Source organism: Alosa alosa, chromosome 22 (genome assembly GCF_017589495.1).
Source record: "Alosa alosa isolate M-15738 ecotype Scorff River chromosome 22, AALO_Geno_1.1, whole genome shotgun sequence".
NCBI lineage: Eukaryota > Metazoa > Chordata > Actinopteri > Clupeiformes > Clupeidae > Alosa > Alosa alosa.
In genome coordinates this window covers 28,305,792-28,325,640 of record NC_063210.1, presented here as the reverse complement: position 1 = coordinate 28,325,640, position 19,849 = coordinate 28,305,792, and the positions used below count along the sequence as shown (strand labels likewise).

The 19,849-nt window shown below is 46.5% G+C and overlaps 1 protein-coding gene across 1 annotated transcript in view; it reads right to left on the bottom strand.

Moving 5' to 3' along the window:
• sh2b1 (SH2B adaptor protein 1) overlaps window positions 1-13,904 on the bottom strand; it is a 35,009-nt gene extending 21,105 nt beyond the window's left edge. Inside the window, 4 exon segments of the mRNA XM_048233930.1 lie at window positions 5,698-5,966; window positions 5,969-6,822; window positions 6,854-7,838; window positions 13,528-13,904. Coding sequence (XP_048089887.1) covers window positions 5,698-5,966; window positions 5,969-6,822; window positions 6,854-7,434 — 1,704 coding nt within the window. The 5' untranslated portion in view covers window positions 7,435-7,838; window positions 13,528-13,904.
• Between the last annotated feature and the right edge of the window lie 5,945 nt (window positions 13,905-19,849).

The following is a 19,849-nucleotide window of genomic DNA, read 5'->3' as shown; positions in this document are numbered from 1 at the left end:
GTAGAGTAGAGATGAGTAGAGTAGAGTAGAGATGAGTAGAGTAGAGATGAGTAGAGTAGAGTAGAGTAGAGTAGAGATGAGTAGAGTAGAGTAGAGTAGAGTAGAGTAGAGATGAGTAGAGTAGAGTAGAGTAGAGATGAGTAGAGTGGGGTGGAGTGGGATGGTGGGGTGGGGGTGAGGTGACATCAGACCACAACAACAACACAACCTTACAAACAACACAACTCATCACCAACACAACCTCATCACCAACACAACCTCATCACCAACACCAACACAACCTCATCACCATCGACACAACCTCATCACCATCAACACAACCTCATCACCAACACAACCTCATCACCAACACAACCTCATCACCAACACAACCTCATCACCAACACCAACACAACCTCATCACCATCAACACAACCTCATCACCAACACAACCTCATCACCAACACCAACACAACCTCATCACCATCACAACCTCATCACCAACACCAACACAACCTCATCACCATCACAACCTCATCACCAGCACAGCCTCATCACCAGCACAACCTCATCACCAACACAGCCTCATCACCAGCACAGCCTCATCACCAGCACAACCTCATCACCATCAACACAACCTCATCACCAGCACAGCCTCATCACCAGCACAACCTCATCACCAGCACAACCTCATCACCATCGACACAACCTCATCACCATCGACACAACCTCATCACCATCAACACAACCTCATCACCAGCACAGCCTCATCACCAACACAGCCTCATCACCAGCACAACCTCATCACCATCACAACCTCATCACCAACACCAACACAACCTCATCACCATCACAGCCTCATCACCAACACAACTCATCACCAACACAGCCTCATCACCAACACAGCCTCATCACCAACACAGCCTCATCACCAACACAACCTCATCACCATCACAACCTCATCACCAACACAGCCTCATCACCAGCACAGCCTCATCACCAACACAGCCTCATCACCAACACAGCCTCATCACCAGCACAGCCTCATCACCAGCACAGCCTCATCACCAACACAGCCTCATCACCAGCACAGCCTCATCACCAGCACAGCCTCATCACCAGCACAGCCTCATCACCAGCACAGCCTCATCACCAGCACAGCCTCATCACCAGCACAGCCTCATCACCAGCACAGCCTCATCACCAGCACAGCCTCATCACCAGCACAGCCTCATCACCAGCACAGCCTCATCACCAGCACAGCCTCATCACCAGCACAGCCTCATCACCAGCACAGCCTCATCACCAGCACAGCCTCATCACCAGCACAGCCTCATCACCAGCACAGCCTCATCACCAGCACAGCCTCATCACCAGCACAGCCTCATCACCAGCACAGCCTCATCACCAGCACAGCCTCATCACCAGCACAGCCTCATCACCAGCACAGCCTCATCACCAGCACAGCCTCATCACCAGCACAGCCTCATCACCAGCACAGCCTCATCACCAGCACAGCCTCATCACCAGCACAGCCTCATCACCAGCACAGCCTCATCACCAGCACAGCCTCATCACCAGCACAGCCTCATCACCAACACAGCCTCATCACCAGCACAGCCTCATCACCAGCACAGCCTCATCACCAGCACAGCCTCATCACCAGCACAGCCTCATCACCAGCACAGCCTCATCACCAGCACAGCCTCATCACCAGCACAGCCTCATCACCAGCACAGCCTCATCACCAACACAACCTCATCACCAGCACAGCCTCATCACCAGCACAGCCTCATCACCAGCACAGCCTCATCACCAGCACAGCCTCATCACCAGCACAGCCTCATCACCAGCACAGCCTCATCACCAGCACAGCCTCATCACCAACACAGCCTCATCACCAGCACAGCCTCATCACCAGCACAGCCTCATCACCAGCACAGCCTCATCACCAGCACAGCCTCATCACCAGCACAGCCTCATCACCAGCACAGCCTCATCACCAGCACAGCCTCATCACCAGCACAGCCTCATCACCAGCACAGCCTCATCACCAGCACAGCCTCATCACCAGCACAGCCTCATCACCAGCACAGCCTCATCACCAGCACAGCCTCATCACCAGCACAGCCTCATCACCAGCACAACCTCATCACCATCGACACAACCTCATCACCATCGACACAACCTCATCACCATCAACACAACCTCATCACCATCACAGCCTCATCACCAGCACAGCCTCATCACCAGCACAACCTCATCACCATCGACACAACCTCATCACCATCACAACCTCATCACCATCAACACAACCTCATCACCAACACAACTCATCACCAACACAACCTCATCACCATCACAGCCTCATCACCAGCACAGCCTCATCACCAACACAACTCATCACCAACACAGCCTCATCACCAACACAGCCTCATCACCAACACAACCTCATCACCATCGACACAACCTCATCACCAGCACAGCCTCATCACCAGCACAGCCTCATCACCAACACAACCTCATCACCAGCACAACCTCATCACCAACACAGCCTCATCACCAGCACAGCCTCATCACCAGCACAACCTCATCACCAGCACAACCTCATCACCATCGACACAACCTCATCACCATCACAGCCTCATCACCAACACAACCTCATCACCATCGACACAACCTCATCACCAGCACAGCCTCATCACCAGCACAGCCTCATCACCAACACAACCTCATCACCATCGACACAACCTCATCACCATCACAACCTCATCACCAACACAGCCTCATCACCAACACAGCCTCATCACCAGCACAGCCTCATCACCAGCACAGCCTCATCACCAACACAGCCTCATCACCAGCACAGCCTCATCACCAACACAGCCTCATCACCAACACAGCCTCATCACCAACACAGCCTCATCACCAGCACAGCCTCATCACCAACACAGCCTCATCACCAACACAACTCATCACCAACACAACTCATCACCAACACAACTCATCACCAACACAACCTCATCACCATCACAACCTCATCACCAACACAACCTCATCACCAACACCAACACAACCTCATCACCATCGACACAACCTCATCACCATCAACACAACCTCATCACCATCAACACAACCTCATCACCATCGACACAACCTCATCACCATCACAGCCTCATCACCAGCACAACCTCATCACCATCACAACCTCATCACCAGCACAACCTCATCACCATCGACACAACCTCATCACCAGCACAACCTCATCACCATCGACACAACCTCATCACCATCACAGCCTCATCACCAGCACAGCCTCATCACCAGCACAGCCTCATCACCAGCACAACCTCATCACCATCACAGCCTCATCACCAGCACAACCTCATCACCATCACAGCCTCATCACCAGCACAGCCTCATCACCAGCACAACCTCATCACCATCGACACAACCTCATCACCATCACAGCCTCATCACCAGCACAGCCTCATCACCAGCACAACCTCATCACCATCGACACAACCTCATCACCAACACAACCTCATCACCATCACAGCCTCATCACCAGCACAGCCTCATCACCAGCACAACCTCATCACCAACACAGCCTCATCACCAACACAGCCTCATCACCAACACCAACACAACCTCATCACCATCAACACAACCTCATCACCAACACAACCTCATCACCAACACCAACACAACCTCATCACCAACACAACTCATCACCAACACAGCCTCATCACCAGCACAACCTCATCACCAACACAACCTCATCACCAACACCAACACAACCTCATCACCATCACAACCTCATCACCAACACAACCTCATCACCAACACAACCTCATCACCAACACAACCTCATCACCAACACAACCTCATCACCAACACAACCTCATCACCATCACAACCTCATCACCAACACAACCTCATCACCAACACAACCTCATCACCAACACAACCTCATCACCAACACAACCTCATCACCATCACAACCTCATCACCAACACAACCTCATCACCAACACAACCTCATCACCAACACAACCTCATCACCATCACAACCTCATCACCAACACAACCTCATCACCAACACCAACACAACCTCATCACCATCACAACCTCATCACCAACACAACCTCATCATAACACAACCTCATCACCATCACAACCTCATCACCAACACAACCTCATCACCAACAATTCAACACAAGTCTCATCACCATCGACACAACTCTCATCACCATCAACATAACCTCATCACCATCATCACAACTAGTGCTACGTATGACCAAAATCGTATATCACTTCTGCATTTTCAAATGTACCCCACGGTTTCATCAGTAGTATGACGTATTTTTACCATGCATAATCAGATGTTCAGCATTTCCTACAGGTTGGGGAGAGGAATTGCTGCAGTACATTGACTAAGGATGTCATTTTACTGTCAAGATGTAGAATAACCCCACACTTAGTAGTAATGCAGTTTTGCATGGCCCCCAGAAAAATGATGCTGCTTACAAAGAGCTACTCATGATTCTAACTAAGAATCTAATCAGAATGCAAAGACACTGCAGTCAAAACACAGAACTTTTTACTGTGCAAATTTCACAAACATCTTGTATAAAACCAATACAAAAAGTAGTGCAACTTGCAACAATTATAATTTTTTGAAAATTATACAATTTTAAAAATAAAACCTCTCTGCTAATATGCTTACTCTGTCAAATAGGGCCTATCAGAAACATGCCTTAATGTTATTGTGTGTGGTTTTATATGACGTTAGTGGTAGGCTAACTAACTTCCATGTGGATGTGGATGTCAGCTAGTATTGCTTGTGTGCATGTCTATAACATGCTTTACTTGCTACCTGGATAATTTCAGCTTAATATTCTTAAGGTTGAGATGATGATAAGAACATTAAACTTCACTGTGTTCGTGGGTTGCTAACTAATCCATTATCACCTACTAGCCAGCTAGTTACAGCTGTTGAACAATCTCAATAGAATTTTCGTGACGGTAAATCCCTTTCAATGCAGTATCCCTTAACGTTTTTCCTTAACTAAAGAAACAATTTAAACACCCTTAAAAAAAAACCCTACCTAAAGAGAAATTAAGCCTTAAGGGTCATACTTCAGGTGTTTTGTGTTTACCCTCACTATGCTCCTGCGGTGGCACCATGCGTATGCGGTGAAAAAAAGTCCCGGCCTGAAACACTGTCGCTTCCGCCGTGTAATAAAAAATACACCGGTATGGCGGTATATTAAAAATTCATATCATAACTAAAATATACACCGGGTAATCACGGTGAACCGCATACCGTAGCACTAATCACAACCTCATCACCATCGACACAACCTCATCACCAACACAACCTCATCACCATCACAACCTCATCACCATCGACACAACCTCATCACCATCACAACCTCATCACCAACACAACCTCAACACCAACACAACCTCATGAAGGTGGCTGATAGATAATAATCTAATACTGAGTTGATAATAATTTAATACTGAGTTGCTGGTAAATTTTCAAACACACCCTCCACCCCTAAACACACTCTCCACCCCTAAACACACCCTCCACCCCTAAACACACCCTCCACCCCTAAACACACTCTCCACCCCTAAAAACCCCCTCCCCCCCTAAAACACCCCCTCCACCCCCTGGGCTCACACACTTCCACACACAGTGGCGGCTCACCTTGGGAGGGATGTAGAACTCCAGGAAGTGCTCTTCGCCCCTCTGCGTGCCCTCCTTGTCTCGTTCGCGCAGCACCAGGCGGCACTTGTGCCAGCGAGAGCCCCTCCCTACGGGCAGCGTCTGGGGGGCGGCGCCAGCGCTGGGCGCAGAGCTGTCGTTGCCATGGTGAAGCAGACCGAAGGAGAAGCTGAAGCTCTGGGAGGCGGGGAGCTGGTCAAAGGAGGAGGAGTTCACCGTGACCCCGCCCTCGCGCACTAGCCTGCTAACCCTGAGGCCGGAGGAGAGTGTTGCATTGTGGGTAAGAGAGGCGGGCGCCTACCCGCCCGACACCAGCGGGGTGGAGCTGCGCAGAGGCGGAGCTTCTCCAGCCGGGAGCTCCGCCTCTCCTTCTCACTCTCGCCGTTGCTACGGCGTCGGCTGGGGTCGCGAGGGTCGGCCAGCGAGAGGGAGGTGGCGCTGGACGAGGACGAGGGCGGCAGCAGCGTGGTTGCCAACGGCAGCGAGAGCGACACCGGCAGAGAGCCTGCCGGACCTCCACCACCCCCCCCACCGCGCTTGGGCGCCTCCTGCAGGCCGGCCGAGTAGCTGCAGCTGGAGGTCAGTGGGGGGGCGGACGCGGACGAGGGGGAGGGGGCGTCGGCCGAGCCGCTGCGCCAGTGCAGGATGCCCCGTACGCTGCCCCTCACGCTCCGGCCAACGCTGCGCAGTGAGAAGCGCTCTTCAGTCCCTTTGGACCGCCGTTGGTTCTTGAGACCGGGCGCCCTGCCCGCGCTGGCCATGGAGGTGGGCGTGGTCGCCAGGGACGACGGGGTGGTGTCCGCGCTGGGGCCGTCGTCGGGACAACAGAACTCATCCTCCTCTGGCCCCTCCCTCCTCGTGTCGTCAGGCTCCGCCTCCTCCCCCACTGCACCCCCCGCCCAGCTGTCCTCATCCTCCTCCTCCACATCTCCGTTGCCGGGCGCGTTGTTGCCAGGCAACTGTCTGGGCACCCCGGTGCCGCCCCGATCCTCCCGCCGGCCGCTGTTCCCGCCCACGGAGGAGGAGCAGGAGGAGGAGGAGGAGGGGGGGCGGGATGTGTGTGTGTGAGAGTGTGTGTGTGTGTGTGTGTCCGTACGCGTCGCCACACTCGGCTCCTCCCCCTCCTCGCGCTGACGGCGGTGTGGGTGGGGCCTGGGGGTCGGCGGGGGGTGTGGCCTCCGACGCCAGGGCCGGGAGCGGAGACGACACATCCTCCTCCAGAGACGACGTGGTGGCGTCCGATTGGCCCACCCAGCCGGCGAGGAGGTCGTCCGACTGGCCGGCGCCGGTCTGCAGCTCGCTCTGGAAGTGGCGCACAAAGCGGTCGGTGAAGCGGCGGCAGAAGGCGGGCGCGGACGACTCGGCGGGGTAGTGCGGGTTCTCCTGCAGGAAGGCCCGGAAGTGGCGCGCGAAGTCCCCCGCCGCCGCCCGCGCGTGCAGCTCGCAGAAGTCCGTCCAGCTGAGGCGCGGCGAGGGCGAAGGGGTGGGCGTCTCCGACGGCAACCGCGGTGACAGGGGCAGCAGGCACGGCGAGGGCGAAGGGGTGGGCGTCTCCGACGGCTGGCCACACGGGTCGGGCGGCGGCAGCGGGCGTAAATCAAGGGGCGCACAGGGCCAGCAGGGAAGCCCGAAGGCGTGAGGGTGAGATGATGGCGGGGGCAGGGGGGAGGAGTTAGAGGTGGCCCGGGGGCTGGGCGGGGTCAGGAGGGAGCCGTTCATGACGGGAGCAGCTGATTGGCTCGCTGGGTTGACTGACGGCTCAGTGGAGCAGGGGGCAGGTGGGAGCCCTGTGTGATGTCAAAGGGGGCTCTTCTCATTGGCTGGTTTGTGTTGTGGGTGTGGCTTCTCACGCAGGCCAGGTGGGTATGCAGTTCAGCAGTCCGCAGGTAGAGGCACAAGCTTCCCCCATTTACACACACGCACACACACACCAACATACACATACACACACACACACACAGGCACTCAGCTCCAGCACGCTGGCCAGCACACACACCCATGGGAGGAGAGCAGCATTCCCGCCACTGCATGGGAGACACACACACACTCACACACACACACACACCTGGCCTCAGCCTCCCGACGCCAAGTCCAGCTAGGGTCCAGCTCCGACCAGCTACAACCTGCAGAGGCAAAACAGAGACAGCTCAGCACCTCAACAGGACACACAAACACAAACACAAGCACACACACGCACACTTAGCACAAACACATACACAGCACAAACACATACACAGCACAAACACACACACACAAACACAAGCACACACACACGCACACAAACACACACACTTAGCACAAACAAATACACAGCACAAACACACACACACAATTTCCCCTTGGGGATCAATAAAGTATCTATCTATCTATCTACACACACACGCACACAGCACAAAAACACACACAAAAACACACACACACACATGCTGGTTAAACTCTCCCTACTCAAAACTAACAGCACAGCATAATATCGCTCGCACCACCACAGATGTTGAAGACTTCAGGTGTGTGTGTGTGTGCTTTAGCATCTTCCCTAGTAACACGCTAGAGGTTTGTGTGTTTGTGTTTATGTGTGTGTGCGCGCTTCAGTATCTTCACTAGTAACACGCTAGAGGTTTGTGTGTGTGTGCAGTGTTTCCCATACATTGACTAATCTGTGGCGGGGGCGCCGGCTGCCACACATTAATATTCTATGTTTAATTCAATTAAATTTAATTTAAATTAAATATAAGGTCAAATCCTTGCATTGCCATTGAGCTGCGCTTTTTACGCACGCAGCCTTTCCTTGCCCTGCCCCGCTCTCTCTCGTAGTCCCGCTGCCCTCCTCTGCATGTGCATTTAACAAAATATTCACAATTGTTGAAGGATTGTTGTTGCCACATAGAAGCATTGCATAGAAGACGCCTGGCTAAATTGCTATTAAATCCGCTTAGCATCGTGATCATGCTGCGCAAATTTGTTCAAAACTGCTGCATTGAAGTTAACTCTGCTAAGGTCACATTGAGGAGACTAAACTAAGTTAAGTTATGCAATCAAGCAGTATCTCAAAGCTAACGTTAGAATAATGTTTGGATGTCTTAGCATGCTTAGCCTACTTACAGCTGCTTGCCAATTTCGTTGAAGGGCTCTGACACTGAATGTTTGCAAAATCCCGATGTAAATAGAAAAATGTTTTCCAAGACTCAAAAGTGATTGTCCCAAGGAGAAGTACGAACCTTTATTTCAACTATGTAGAAAACGTTCTGAATGGCATCCACACATCAGCAGCCTTTCAACTGTGTTACAATCACAATGGCAAGGGTTCCCTCACGAACGTCTTAAAGTGACAGGCACTCAATTAGACCTATACACTACGACGATCTTAATACCCCCCTCGTTGTCCAAGTCAGCTACCGCCACAAATTGAATCCAGTTCTGTGGGAAACACAGGTGTGTGTGTGTGTGTTTCAGCATCTTCACTAGTAACACGCTAGAGGTTTGTGTGTGTGTGTGTGTGCTTCAGGATCTTCACTAGTAACACACTTTGTGTGTGTGTGTGTGTGCTTCAGCATCTTCACTAATAACATACTGGAGGTTTGTGTGTGTGTGTGTGTGTGTAACACGCTGGAGGTTTGTGTGTGTGTGTGTGTGTGTGTGTGTAACACGCTGGAGGTGTGTGTGTGTGTGTTTCTAACACGCTGGAGGTGTGTGTGTGTGTGTTTCAGCATCTTCACTAGTAACACGCTAGAGGTTTGTGTGTGTGTGTGTGTGTGTGTGTGTGCGTGCGTGCATGTGTGTGCTCCAGCATCTTCACTACTAACACGCTTTTCTCTAACAGATTCTCTCTTCATTAAAACAGGCTTAGAAGTAACATGTGAAACTTACTTAAAATACTTATGTTTTTATTATATTTTATACTTAGATTTTTATTATATTTTATTATTATTATTATTATTATTATTATTAACATAGAACTGTATTGAGTTATGTTATGTCCAGTGGTGTAGTCTACGTGATACGCAGGACTACGCAGTATACCCACTTAAAAAGCATCACCATCTCAGTATACCCACTTAAAAAGCATCTCAGTATACCCACTTAAAAAGCATATCTCAGTATACCCACTTAAAAAGCATCTCAGTATACCCACTTAAAAAGCATCTCAGTATACCCACTTAAAAAGAAATCACCGCTAGGGCTTTGACTCCGAACTTCGTTATTCGAATATAATTCGATTATTTTAAAAATTAAAGATATTCGAACGAATTTTAGGGATCTCTTAATATTCGAACCTGTAGCCTATGCAGATAATTTCTATAAATGTATTTGGTTGTAAACGTTTTCAATTCCGATTCCGAGGTTTTTTTCACGCCTGGTGAAGTGAAATCGTGAGCTCATTAGCAAGGCTATTATTGGCCATCTGGGCTCCTGTAGGTGACGTTAGCATCCTGGCTGGTAAGCGCTTAGTGAGCTCACACATAGACATAATAGACACTTTTATTTTAAACTTAACCTTCCTCTGATTTTAATCACCTCAGTTATCAATCAAAGCAAACAGGGAAAAGAAATGGCATCACAATCATGAAAAACACTCAAATAAATAAATGTGCAGATAAGTCTGAATGAAAAGCAGCACTGGTTGAAGCCTGGAAATATTGTAAACAAACGTTAGCTTAATTTGCTAGTTTATCATAGTCTGGTTAGACTTTTCAGTTTCCCTACGTGTGTTTAAGTTTAAAATTAATACTTTTTCTCCTTGGGACAGGCCCGTTTGAGTCTTGGAAAATACTTTTCCATTTGCATCGGGATTGAGATGGTTAGAACTTAGCAGTCAATCTGAATGCAACAGTTTTGAACAAATTTGTGCAGCGCGCCAGTCGTCTTGCACGATTAATGTTTGGATTACATGTGCATAGTGCATGCTGAGGAGATATGCGCCTGTTGAGATGGAGAGAGAGAGAGAGAGAGAGAGAGTGTACGGGGCAAGGAGAGTCTGTGTTGAGGTAGGCCTACTTCTATCGCCTACTCTGGTAGAGTGTGACATACTACAATGCAAGATATATTTATTTAGCATATTTATTTATGGACAACGTAAGGCAGGAGGTGTGTGTTGCTTTTAATTATGAATGTTCTATCGAACATATTTTTTATTAATATCGATTACATGTCTATTGCGATACATATCGCTATCGTTTTATCGCCCAGCCCTATGCTCAATAATAACAATTTTAACACATGCATAAATACTCAGCCTTTCGTGCATGTAGTCTATTGACATTGACTGATACACTGCCCTCTGGTGGACAGAACATATAGAACTTAAGTTTGATACCAATATCGGTCTTACTGAAGACATTTAATGGTTAAAATATTATTAATACATATTCGAATATATTCGAATTTTAATATAATAATAAACAAACGAACTTCGAATATGATTTTTGGGCAAAAGTCAAAGCCCTAATCACCATCTCAGTATACCCACTTAAAAAGCATCACCATCTCAGTATACCCACTTAAAAAGCATCTCAGTATACCCACTTAAAAAGCATCACCATCTCAGTATACCCACTTAAAAAGCATCACCATCTCAGTATACCCACTTAAAATAGGCAAGGGAGTTGATCACAGTATACCCACTACAGCTAACTAGACTACATCCCAGTATACCCACCACAGCTAACTAGACTACACCAAGTATAAGTATATGTACTCTTTTGATCCCGTGAGGGAAATTTGGTCTCTGTATTTATCCCAATCCGTGAATTAGTGAAACACACTCAGCTCACAGTGAACACACAGTGAGGTGAAGCACACACTAATCCCCACGCAGTGAGCTGCCTGCTACAAAGGCGGTGCTCGGGAAGCAGTGAGGGGTTAGGTGCCTTGCTCAAGGGCACTTCAGCCTTGAATGTGGGCATGGGAGAGCAGTGCTCGGTTACAAGCCCGATGCCCTAACCAGTAGGCCATGGCTGCCCCTAACCAGTAGGCCACGGCTGCCCCTAAGTAACCAGTAGGCCACTGCTGCCCACTATGTCTAACACCAGTAACACCAATACCAACAAGTGGACCAACACCAGTACTAGCATCTATCCTAAAGCCCACACCAACCAACACCAGTACTGGCATCCATCCTAATGTCCATACCAACAAGTGGACCAACACCAGTACTGGCATCTATCCTAATGTCCATACCAACAAGTGGACCAACACCAGTACTGGCATCTATCCTAATGCCCATTCTGTGTGTGAAAGGTGCTATACAAATAAAGCTTATTAGTAGTAGTAGTAGTATATGATTATTATTATATTATTATTATTATATTGTTATGATTATCTATCCTAATGGCCACTCATGCCTGAGAGACAAGGTGAGCAGGCAGAGCAGGTAGCAAAATATTAGGTAGCGAGATATTAGAGTTCCAAGCCCTGCTGTCCTCTCCTTCATTATATATTATATTATATTGTATATCATATTCAATACATCAAGCCCTGCAGTCCTCTCCTTTATTATATTATATATCAGATTCAATACATTATGCCCTGCTGTCCTCTCCTTCATTATATATTATATTATATTATATATCATATTCAATACATCACGTGGGGGGTTGTGTGCGTGTGTGAGAGAGAGAGGTTTATTAAGACACTGTACACACACACACGCTGTACATAACTACTTACATTTGTCTCTAGAGAGAATCACAGGTGACTATCTGTGCTCTTCACTGGCAGACAGCGTGAGCAAGGCCGGGCAACACAAACAACACCGTTGTGGATTCTCATTCATTTACGAAATTCCTGCCTAATTACCGCCGGGCCAACTCAAACATGAAAGGCCTTCCGAGTGCGGTGCTGGAGCGAGCAAGCGAGACGGCGGCAGGCAGGCAGGGGTGTGGGTTGGACCCTACACAGACGCCGCTCCACCAGTGGCGTTAACTTAACCTCGAACTCAAAGCCTACATTAACCTTGGTGGGAAGATATACAGAAAGCCTGTACATAACCTCCATCACCAATTCGCAATAGCCTTAGAATTGCGGCACCAGGATAAGAACATTAGACTGCGTTCTCCAAATAACAAAAACACAACGCTTTCAAGCGCTCGGTCCAATAACATTCACGTTACCGTACCCCGGTAAACATTAACGTCAAGGTGCTTACGGCAATCAGCATGTTTGGGCTGTCCAGGGAATTCCTACATGTGGAATGCACATTCAGTCGGAATCTACACAAACATTCCTCTTGCACAAATCATAAATTAGTCAGCTAACTGCATGATCTGTCATTGAAATTGCGTCGTTTATGCGCGCTAGCTAGCATCAGTGCGCACCAGACAACATTTAACCTCTTCGGTTACATTGGCAAATTGACGCCGATGTTTAACATTAGCTATCCCTGCTGAAAGGATACAATCTGATGTAAAACAACATACGCTGAAAGATAGCTGCCTGGCTAACTGTTTTAATTCAGAGTAACATTACATCAGGCCAAAGTCCACAACACAAACACCAATTTTCCTAGTCACATTGGTTAACGTTAACGAGCTAACGTTAAGTCGTCTAGATTCCCGTGCACATACAATACTGTTGTTCATGGCTAATCAATACCGTTATTGGCTAGCTCATGATAATGTTCAATTGCAGCTTTCCAACAGGCTAACGTTAGCACTCGTTAGCTTTAATGAAGAACGCTGACTGGGTGACTAGGTAGCTAGCTAGCTTGCATTTTCAACAAGCAGCCATGTCACAGACTGTTAGCTAGCCAGACTTTAGCCTGGCCAGCTATTGATAACATGCGTGAACATCGAGATGCTGAAGAAATTATATGCTTACCTTTTTTGTATTTATACACCGTATAGAGCTTTCAAATGTGTAATCTCTTTCAAAAATCCAGTTTAGCGGGCTAGAGGGAATGGTATTAGCTAACAAGACAACAGCGTTATTAGCCAGGTCGCTATTCTTAAATCGGTCCTCAGCTAATAGCACGTTAGCTATTAGCCAACAATCAAGAATATTGGAAACAAGTCAGCGTTGCCATGGATAGTATTTGTTATATCCCTCTCATCTAATATACATTTACGTTTGTCAACAACGGGTTGCGTTTTTGTCGTTTATAAAACCGTACTCGTTTTATTATTATTTTATAACAGTTGTTGTTGCTAAAATATGACTATTTCTGTCTCCTGTCCCAGCTCGTCTCTCGCGATAGAGTGGGAGAGGGTAGGGGGACAGGGATACGGAGAGAGGAGAGGAGAGAGGAGGAGGAGGAGGCGGAGGGGAGGGGAGGGGGCATGCATGTTGGTGAGAGTATAGGCTTCTCTACTCTATCGGAAAGGGCGAGGGCGTGAGTTCAGTTATGTTGCACATCGCCTGCTGCTTATGGGAACCGATCATACTGAAGCATCCCGTTATAGTGTCGTTTGTTAGGCTAATCCAAATCACAGTGACCTCTGAAACACTTATGGCTTAGACGAGAGCTGTCACGGCATAGTGGTTTCATTGCAAAACAGCCAGGACATCTGACTGGCTCAGCTGTTATCGCTCGTAGTCCAGCGCAGAGGATCAGCATCTCTGAGGAAGACCGTGTTGAAAACTCCATTTGAGGATTTCAGGTTTAAAACCACAGGTGGATAATTCATGTTGTACGACACGAGGTTTCAGGAGGGAGGTTTAGGAAGGGACTAGGCTAGCCTATTCGACCATTTAACGCTCAGGTTGAGCCAGAGCTACACCAGAGCTACACACACACACACACCATTACTTAGGCTGAGCCAGAGCTACACACTCACACACACACACACACAATCACTTAGCCTACACACAGCCTAGCCTAGGCTACTTGGTACACTTCTCCATTTAGCCAACACTTCCTTAGGTGAGATAATTTACTCCGATCATTTGCCTGCTGCCATGCGGATGACAGGCTTTAGCCTGCTTGTGTTTCCCACCTGATGACAGCTCAGATGCCTGCATGCCTCAGGGATATTTCAGTGTGGATGAATTCAGCTTAATCTCTCCAAAACTGAGATAATTCAGCTATTCCCCAACATATCAGCATCCAGCTTGGTTCATATTCACGGACCTCTGCTAAAACGTAACTTGGGTGTCACAATTGATGACAGACTAATTTTTTCGGAGCCTTAGACTAATCATAAAATCATGTAGGTTTTTCTCATAGACCAACAATATTAGGAAGCTCAGACCTTATCTGACTGAATATGCCACACAACTGGCCATGGTCTGTCCAAACTGGATGATTGCAATGCATTGTTTGCTGGCCTTCCTGCTTGTGCAGTGAGATTATTCAAAATGCAGGGGCATGTCTGGTCTTCAATCAGCCAGAGAGGACACATGTAACCCTTCTCTTGTTACTATGGTTTCCTAACAGCCAGAGAGGACACATGTAACCCTTCTCTTGTTACTATGGTTTCCTAACAGCCAGAGAGGACACATGTAACACAGTCAAGACTCCTCCATCAGCACTATGACACAGTCAAGACTATTTTCTTCTGATTCCTCATTGATGGAAGGAAGGTATTCTTAGTTTTCTTACAAAGTCACGTTTGTAATATCATATACGGTCATATACTGTAGGTTTAGGTTTATATAGGTCATATACTGTAGGTTTAGGTTTATATAGGTCATATACTGTAGGTTTAGGTTTATATAGGTCATATACTGTAGGTTTAGTCAGATTTTTATTTTCTTTTTTTTTTCTTTTTCGCATGTCCAAATTTCTGTCAAGGATTCCCGGGACACTGAAAGACCGGGTCCGTACATCATCACGGTCAAACTTGGTGGGCATGTAACCCCACATGGATAGCATGGAACCATCGTTTTTCTTTTGATCTGTAGCCCTCCCAGCTGGACTGGACCCCGAAAGGAGGGTAGGGCAGACACAGTTTTCTGTGAATATCTCGAGAACCGTAAGTTTTAGGAGGACCTTTTTTTTTTGTATGTTGATCTCAAGGGGCCATGTCAACCCATTCCATAACCACTCATTTCATGTATAAGCCACCTAGTTAAACACAAAAAAGTAAAAATTAGGTGTTGTAATCGGGGTATCTGTGACCTAACATAGTCAAACACTGCACTTAAATTGGAAGTGTAGGATCATTATGACACTCTCTGAATGCACGCCAAGTTTCGTGCATGGGGGGGCCACACAATAAATTAATTTATGTTACTATACACCAACTGGCCTGTAGGTGGCGGAGACAGTTTTCTGTGAATATCTCGAGAACCGAGGGCCTAGGAGGTCCACCTTTTTTGTATGTTGGTCTTAAGGGGCATGTCAACCCATCCCATTACCACTTATTTCATGTATAGCACCACCTAGTTAAAAATTAAAAAGCAAAAAATTAGGTGTTTTCATCACAATATATCTGGCTGACATGGTCAAAACTGCACGAAATTGAAAGTGTAGGATCATTATGACACCCTCCGAATGCATGCCACAATAATAATTATATTATTTATGTTATTAATAATTTATGTGTACATTTAGTGACCGTACACCAACAAGGATTCCCGGGACACTGAAAGACTGGGGTACACGAAACTCGGTGGGCATGTAACCCCACATGAACCATCGTTTTTCGTTTTGATCTGTAGCCCCCCCGCTGGACTGGACCCCCGAAAGGAGGGTAGGGCAGATACAGTTTTCTGTGAATATCTTGAGAACCGTAGGGCCTAGGATGACCAATTTTTTCCGTATATGTTTGCCTCCAGGGGTCATCTTAACCCATTCCATGTGCACACATGTGCATAAACAGATACACACGCATACACATACATTCACAATAATCATACGTATGACACATACTCACACAGTAGACATATGTACGCATGCATGCACATGCACAGCCACATACGCAGGCACACACACACAAGCACGCACACACACACACACCCACACACATAAACATAAATATGTACACGCACACATGCACACAAGAATTTCTCAGAATTATGAACAGGCAAGATGGGGGTGGGGTTGTATAAAATTAATTTTACATGTGAAATCTATGAACTAATCATGTTTTGGTACTTGTTGTCTAGCAGATACCAGTGAGAATTGAGTGGGGATAATGCAATTTAGTGAGACAGTTAGAATCACATAGGCCTTTCAGCGTGATTTATTTTTGTGGAAAAAATGTGCTGAACTGGGCGGCGGTCATATTTTGTACCGCTCTGCGGTACATCTAGTTTTTAGTCTATTACTAATATTTAGGCTGATTGTCAGCATAGTAATTTTAATGTTAATTGTTTCTGTAAGTCACTTTGGACAAAATACTATAAACAGTAACGCACAGTATTGTACGCAATACCTAACTGTCACACACATGCATGCATGCACGCACACAGGGTCATACCTAACACACACACACACACACAGGGTCATACCTAACTCACACAAACACACACGCACACAGGGTCATACCTAACACACACACACATACAGGGTCATACCTAACACACACACACATACAGGGTCATACCTAACACACACACAAACACATAAAAACACACACACACACATGGTCATACCTAACGCATGCACACACACACAGGGTCATGCCTAACTCACACACACACACACACAGGGTCATACCTAACACACACATGCACACAGACACACACAGGGTCATACCTAACTCACACACACACACACACACACACACACACACACACACAGGGTCATACCTAACTCATACACTCACATGCACACTCACACACACACAGGGTCATACCTAACACTCACATGCACACACGCACACAGGGTCAACAGGGTCATACCTAACACACACACACACATGGGGGTTAAAAACGGTTCAAAGAACAAAAGGGTCATTCCACGTCAATTCAACCAGGGCCCACGCACTTAGGTCTCAAAAAATTCTGAAAAAATTACCAGGTGTACCTATGTTATCCAGGAGACACACTGTAAAATTACTCTTATGTAAGATCAATACTTTCCAAGATACAGCCAGTTTTACAGGGGAGGGGGTGTCGATTTTGTTCGGCCTCTTTTTTTTGTCAAAGTTCACAAGCCCACAAGCGCCAAGAACTAAACCATGTAGGAGGCTAAAATTTTGCATGCTGGTACATAAATAGGAATAGTATGTAGCAAAATCGTGACGTTTGGTCTGGATAATCCTGCATGGTCATAGCTGTCCCTCAAAGTTGATACAAATTTTATTGGAGTTTTTGGCTGGGCTCTGTTTAAGCCTTCAGAAGACATATTTGTACTCAACATAGGCTCTTGATTTATTTTCCTTACTGAGATAAGTAGAAACACTCTCACAAAAAACAATGAACAGAAAATAAATTCCTTCAGGGTCTGAACAGCAGACTTTACAAGTCTAAAAAATCATTTTGGTTCTCATTTTCAGAGCACCCAAACACCTTGTGGGAATATACAAAGCTTTTTTAAAAACACCAATTTGACTTGTCTTATGCAAATCTTTCTTTTTCACTTTCCACCCTGAATATGGGCAAAATGCACCATTGACATCAATATGTTTTGTATAGAGCTACCACAGGTTACTCTATACAACCACAGGTGGCAGTGTGGTGACTCTATATAAACATATTAATGTCAATGGGGCATTTTGCCCATGTTCAGGGTGGAAAATAAAAAAGAAAGATTTGCATAAGACAAGTCAAATTGGTGTTTTTTTAAAAAAGAAGGGATCATGGAGAATAAAGAAAAACATATTTAAAAAATCTTTGTATATTCCCACAAGGTGTTTGGGGGCTCTGAAAATGATAACCAAAATGATTTTTCAGACTTGTGAGGTCTGCTGTTCAGACCCTGAAGGGATTTGTTTTCTGTTCATTGCTTTTTGTGAGAGTGTTTCTACTCATCTCAGTAAGGAAAATAAATCAAGAGCCTATGTTGAGTACAAATATGTCTTCTGAAGGCTTAAACAGAGCCTAGCCAAAAACTCCAATAAAATTTGTATCAACTTTGAGGGACAGCTATGACCATGCAGGATTATCCAGACCAAACGTGACGATTTTGCTACATACTATTCCTATTTATGTACCAGCATGCAAAATTTGAGCCTCCTACATGGTTTAGTTCTTGCGCTGTGGGCTTGTGAACTTTGACAAAAAAAGAGGCCGAACAAAATCGACACCCCTCCCCCTGTAAAACTGGCTGTATCTTGGAAAGTGTTGATCTTATATAAGAGTAATTTTGCAGTGTGTCTCCTGGTTAACATAGGTACACCTGGTAATTTTTTCAGAATTTTTTGAGACCTAAGTGCGTGGGCCCTGGTTGAACTGACGTGGAATGACCCAAAACACAAAAACCGGAAGCAAACACAATTTTTGGAGATCAACATTACAGTTTTTTTCTGATTGCTTAAGCACATTTTTTGTAACTATGGCTTTTTTTGCAAAACTCTACACACAAATAGGAAAACCTTTCACCCAATCAGCAAAACATTGTAGTTCTCTTGCAAAAGCTAACACACCTTGCTTAACTCTTCACACCTTCGTAAAAATGGTGTTTTCGTATCAAACAGTAAACACAAGCCATCACAATAATAAGCACACAATGTGCCAACTACACACTGATGGTATGAATAAAAAACACATCTGGCTTTTTGCTTTCTCTGTGCACAAGGTAGACTATGTCAGTTTGAGGTCATACTTTTGTCATAGTTCTGTAAACATACAGGGATCCAAACTTCAAGTATTGGTGTTTATTTACACACATCAAAACAAACACAAGTGTGTTTTTCCAAGTCAAAATACAAAATAGCAATTTCACTGAGAAAAAAAAAAGTCTACATCGTGTCATCTTTCTCAAAATTTCATCTACATCACATGCAATGTCCTAGTCCAAGGCACCGGGGAAAATATCTTCTGGAATACTGTATCCAGGCCTGACATGACAATATCCCCACATGTAGACTGTTTTTTTTTTGCCTGTAAAAGGGCTATTTCTTTCTCTTCTTACCCTTCCTCTTCCCCTCCTCGTCCTCCTCTTGCTCCTCCTTGTCCTCTTCCTCTAACTTCACCTCCTTGTCCTTGTCATCCTCTCCCTCTCTCTTCTTCACCTCCGCGTCCTCTTCCTCCTCCTCTTCCTCCTACTTCTTCACCTCCACGTCCTATTCTTCGGCCTCCTCTAATTCTTACTCTT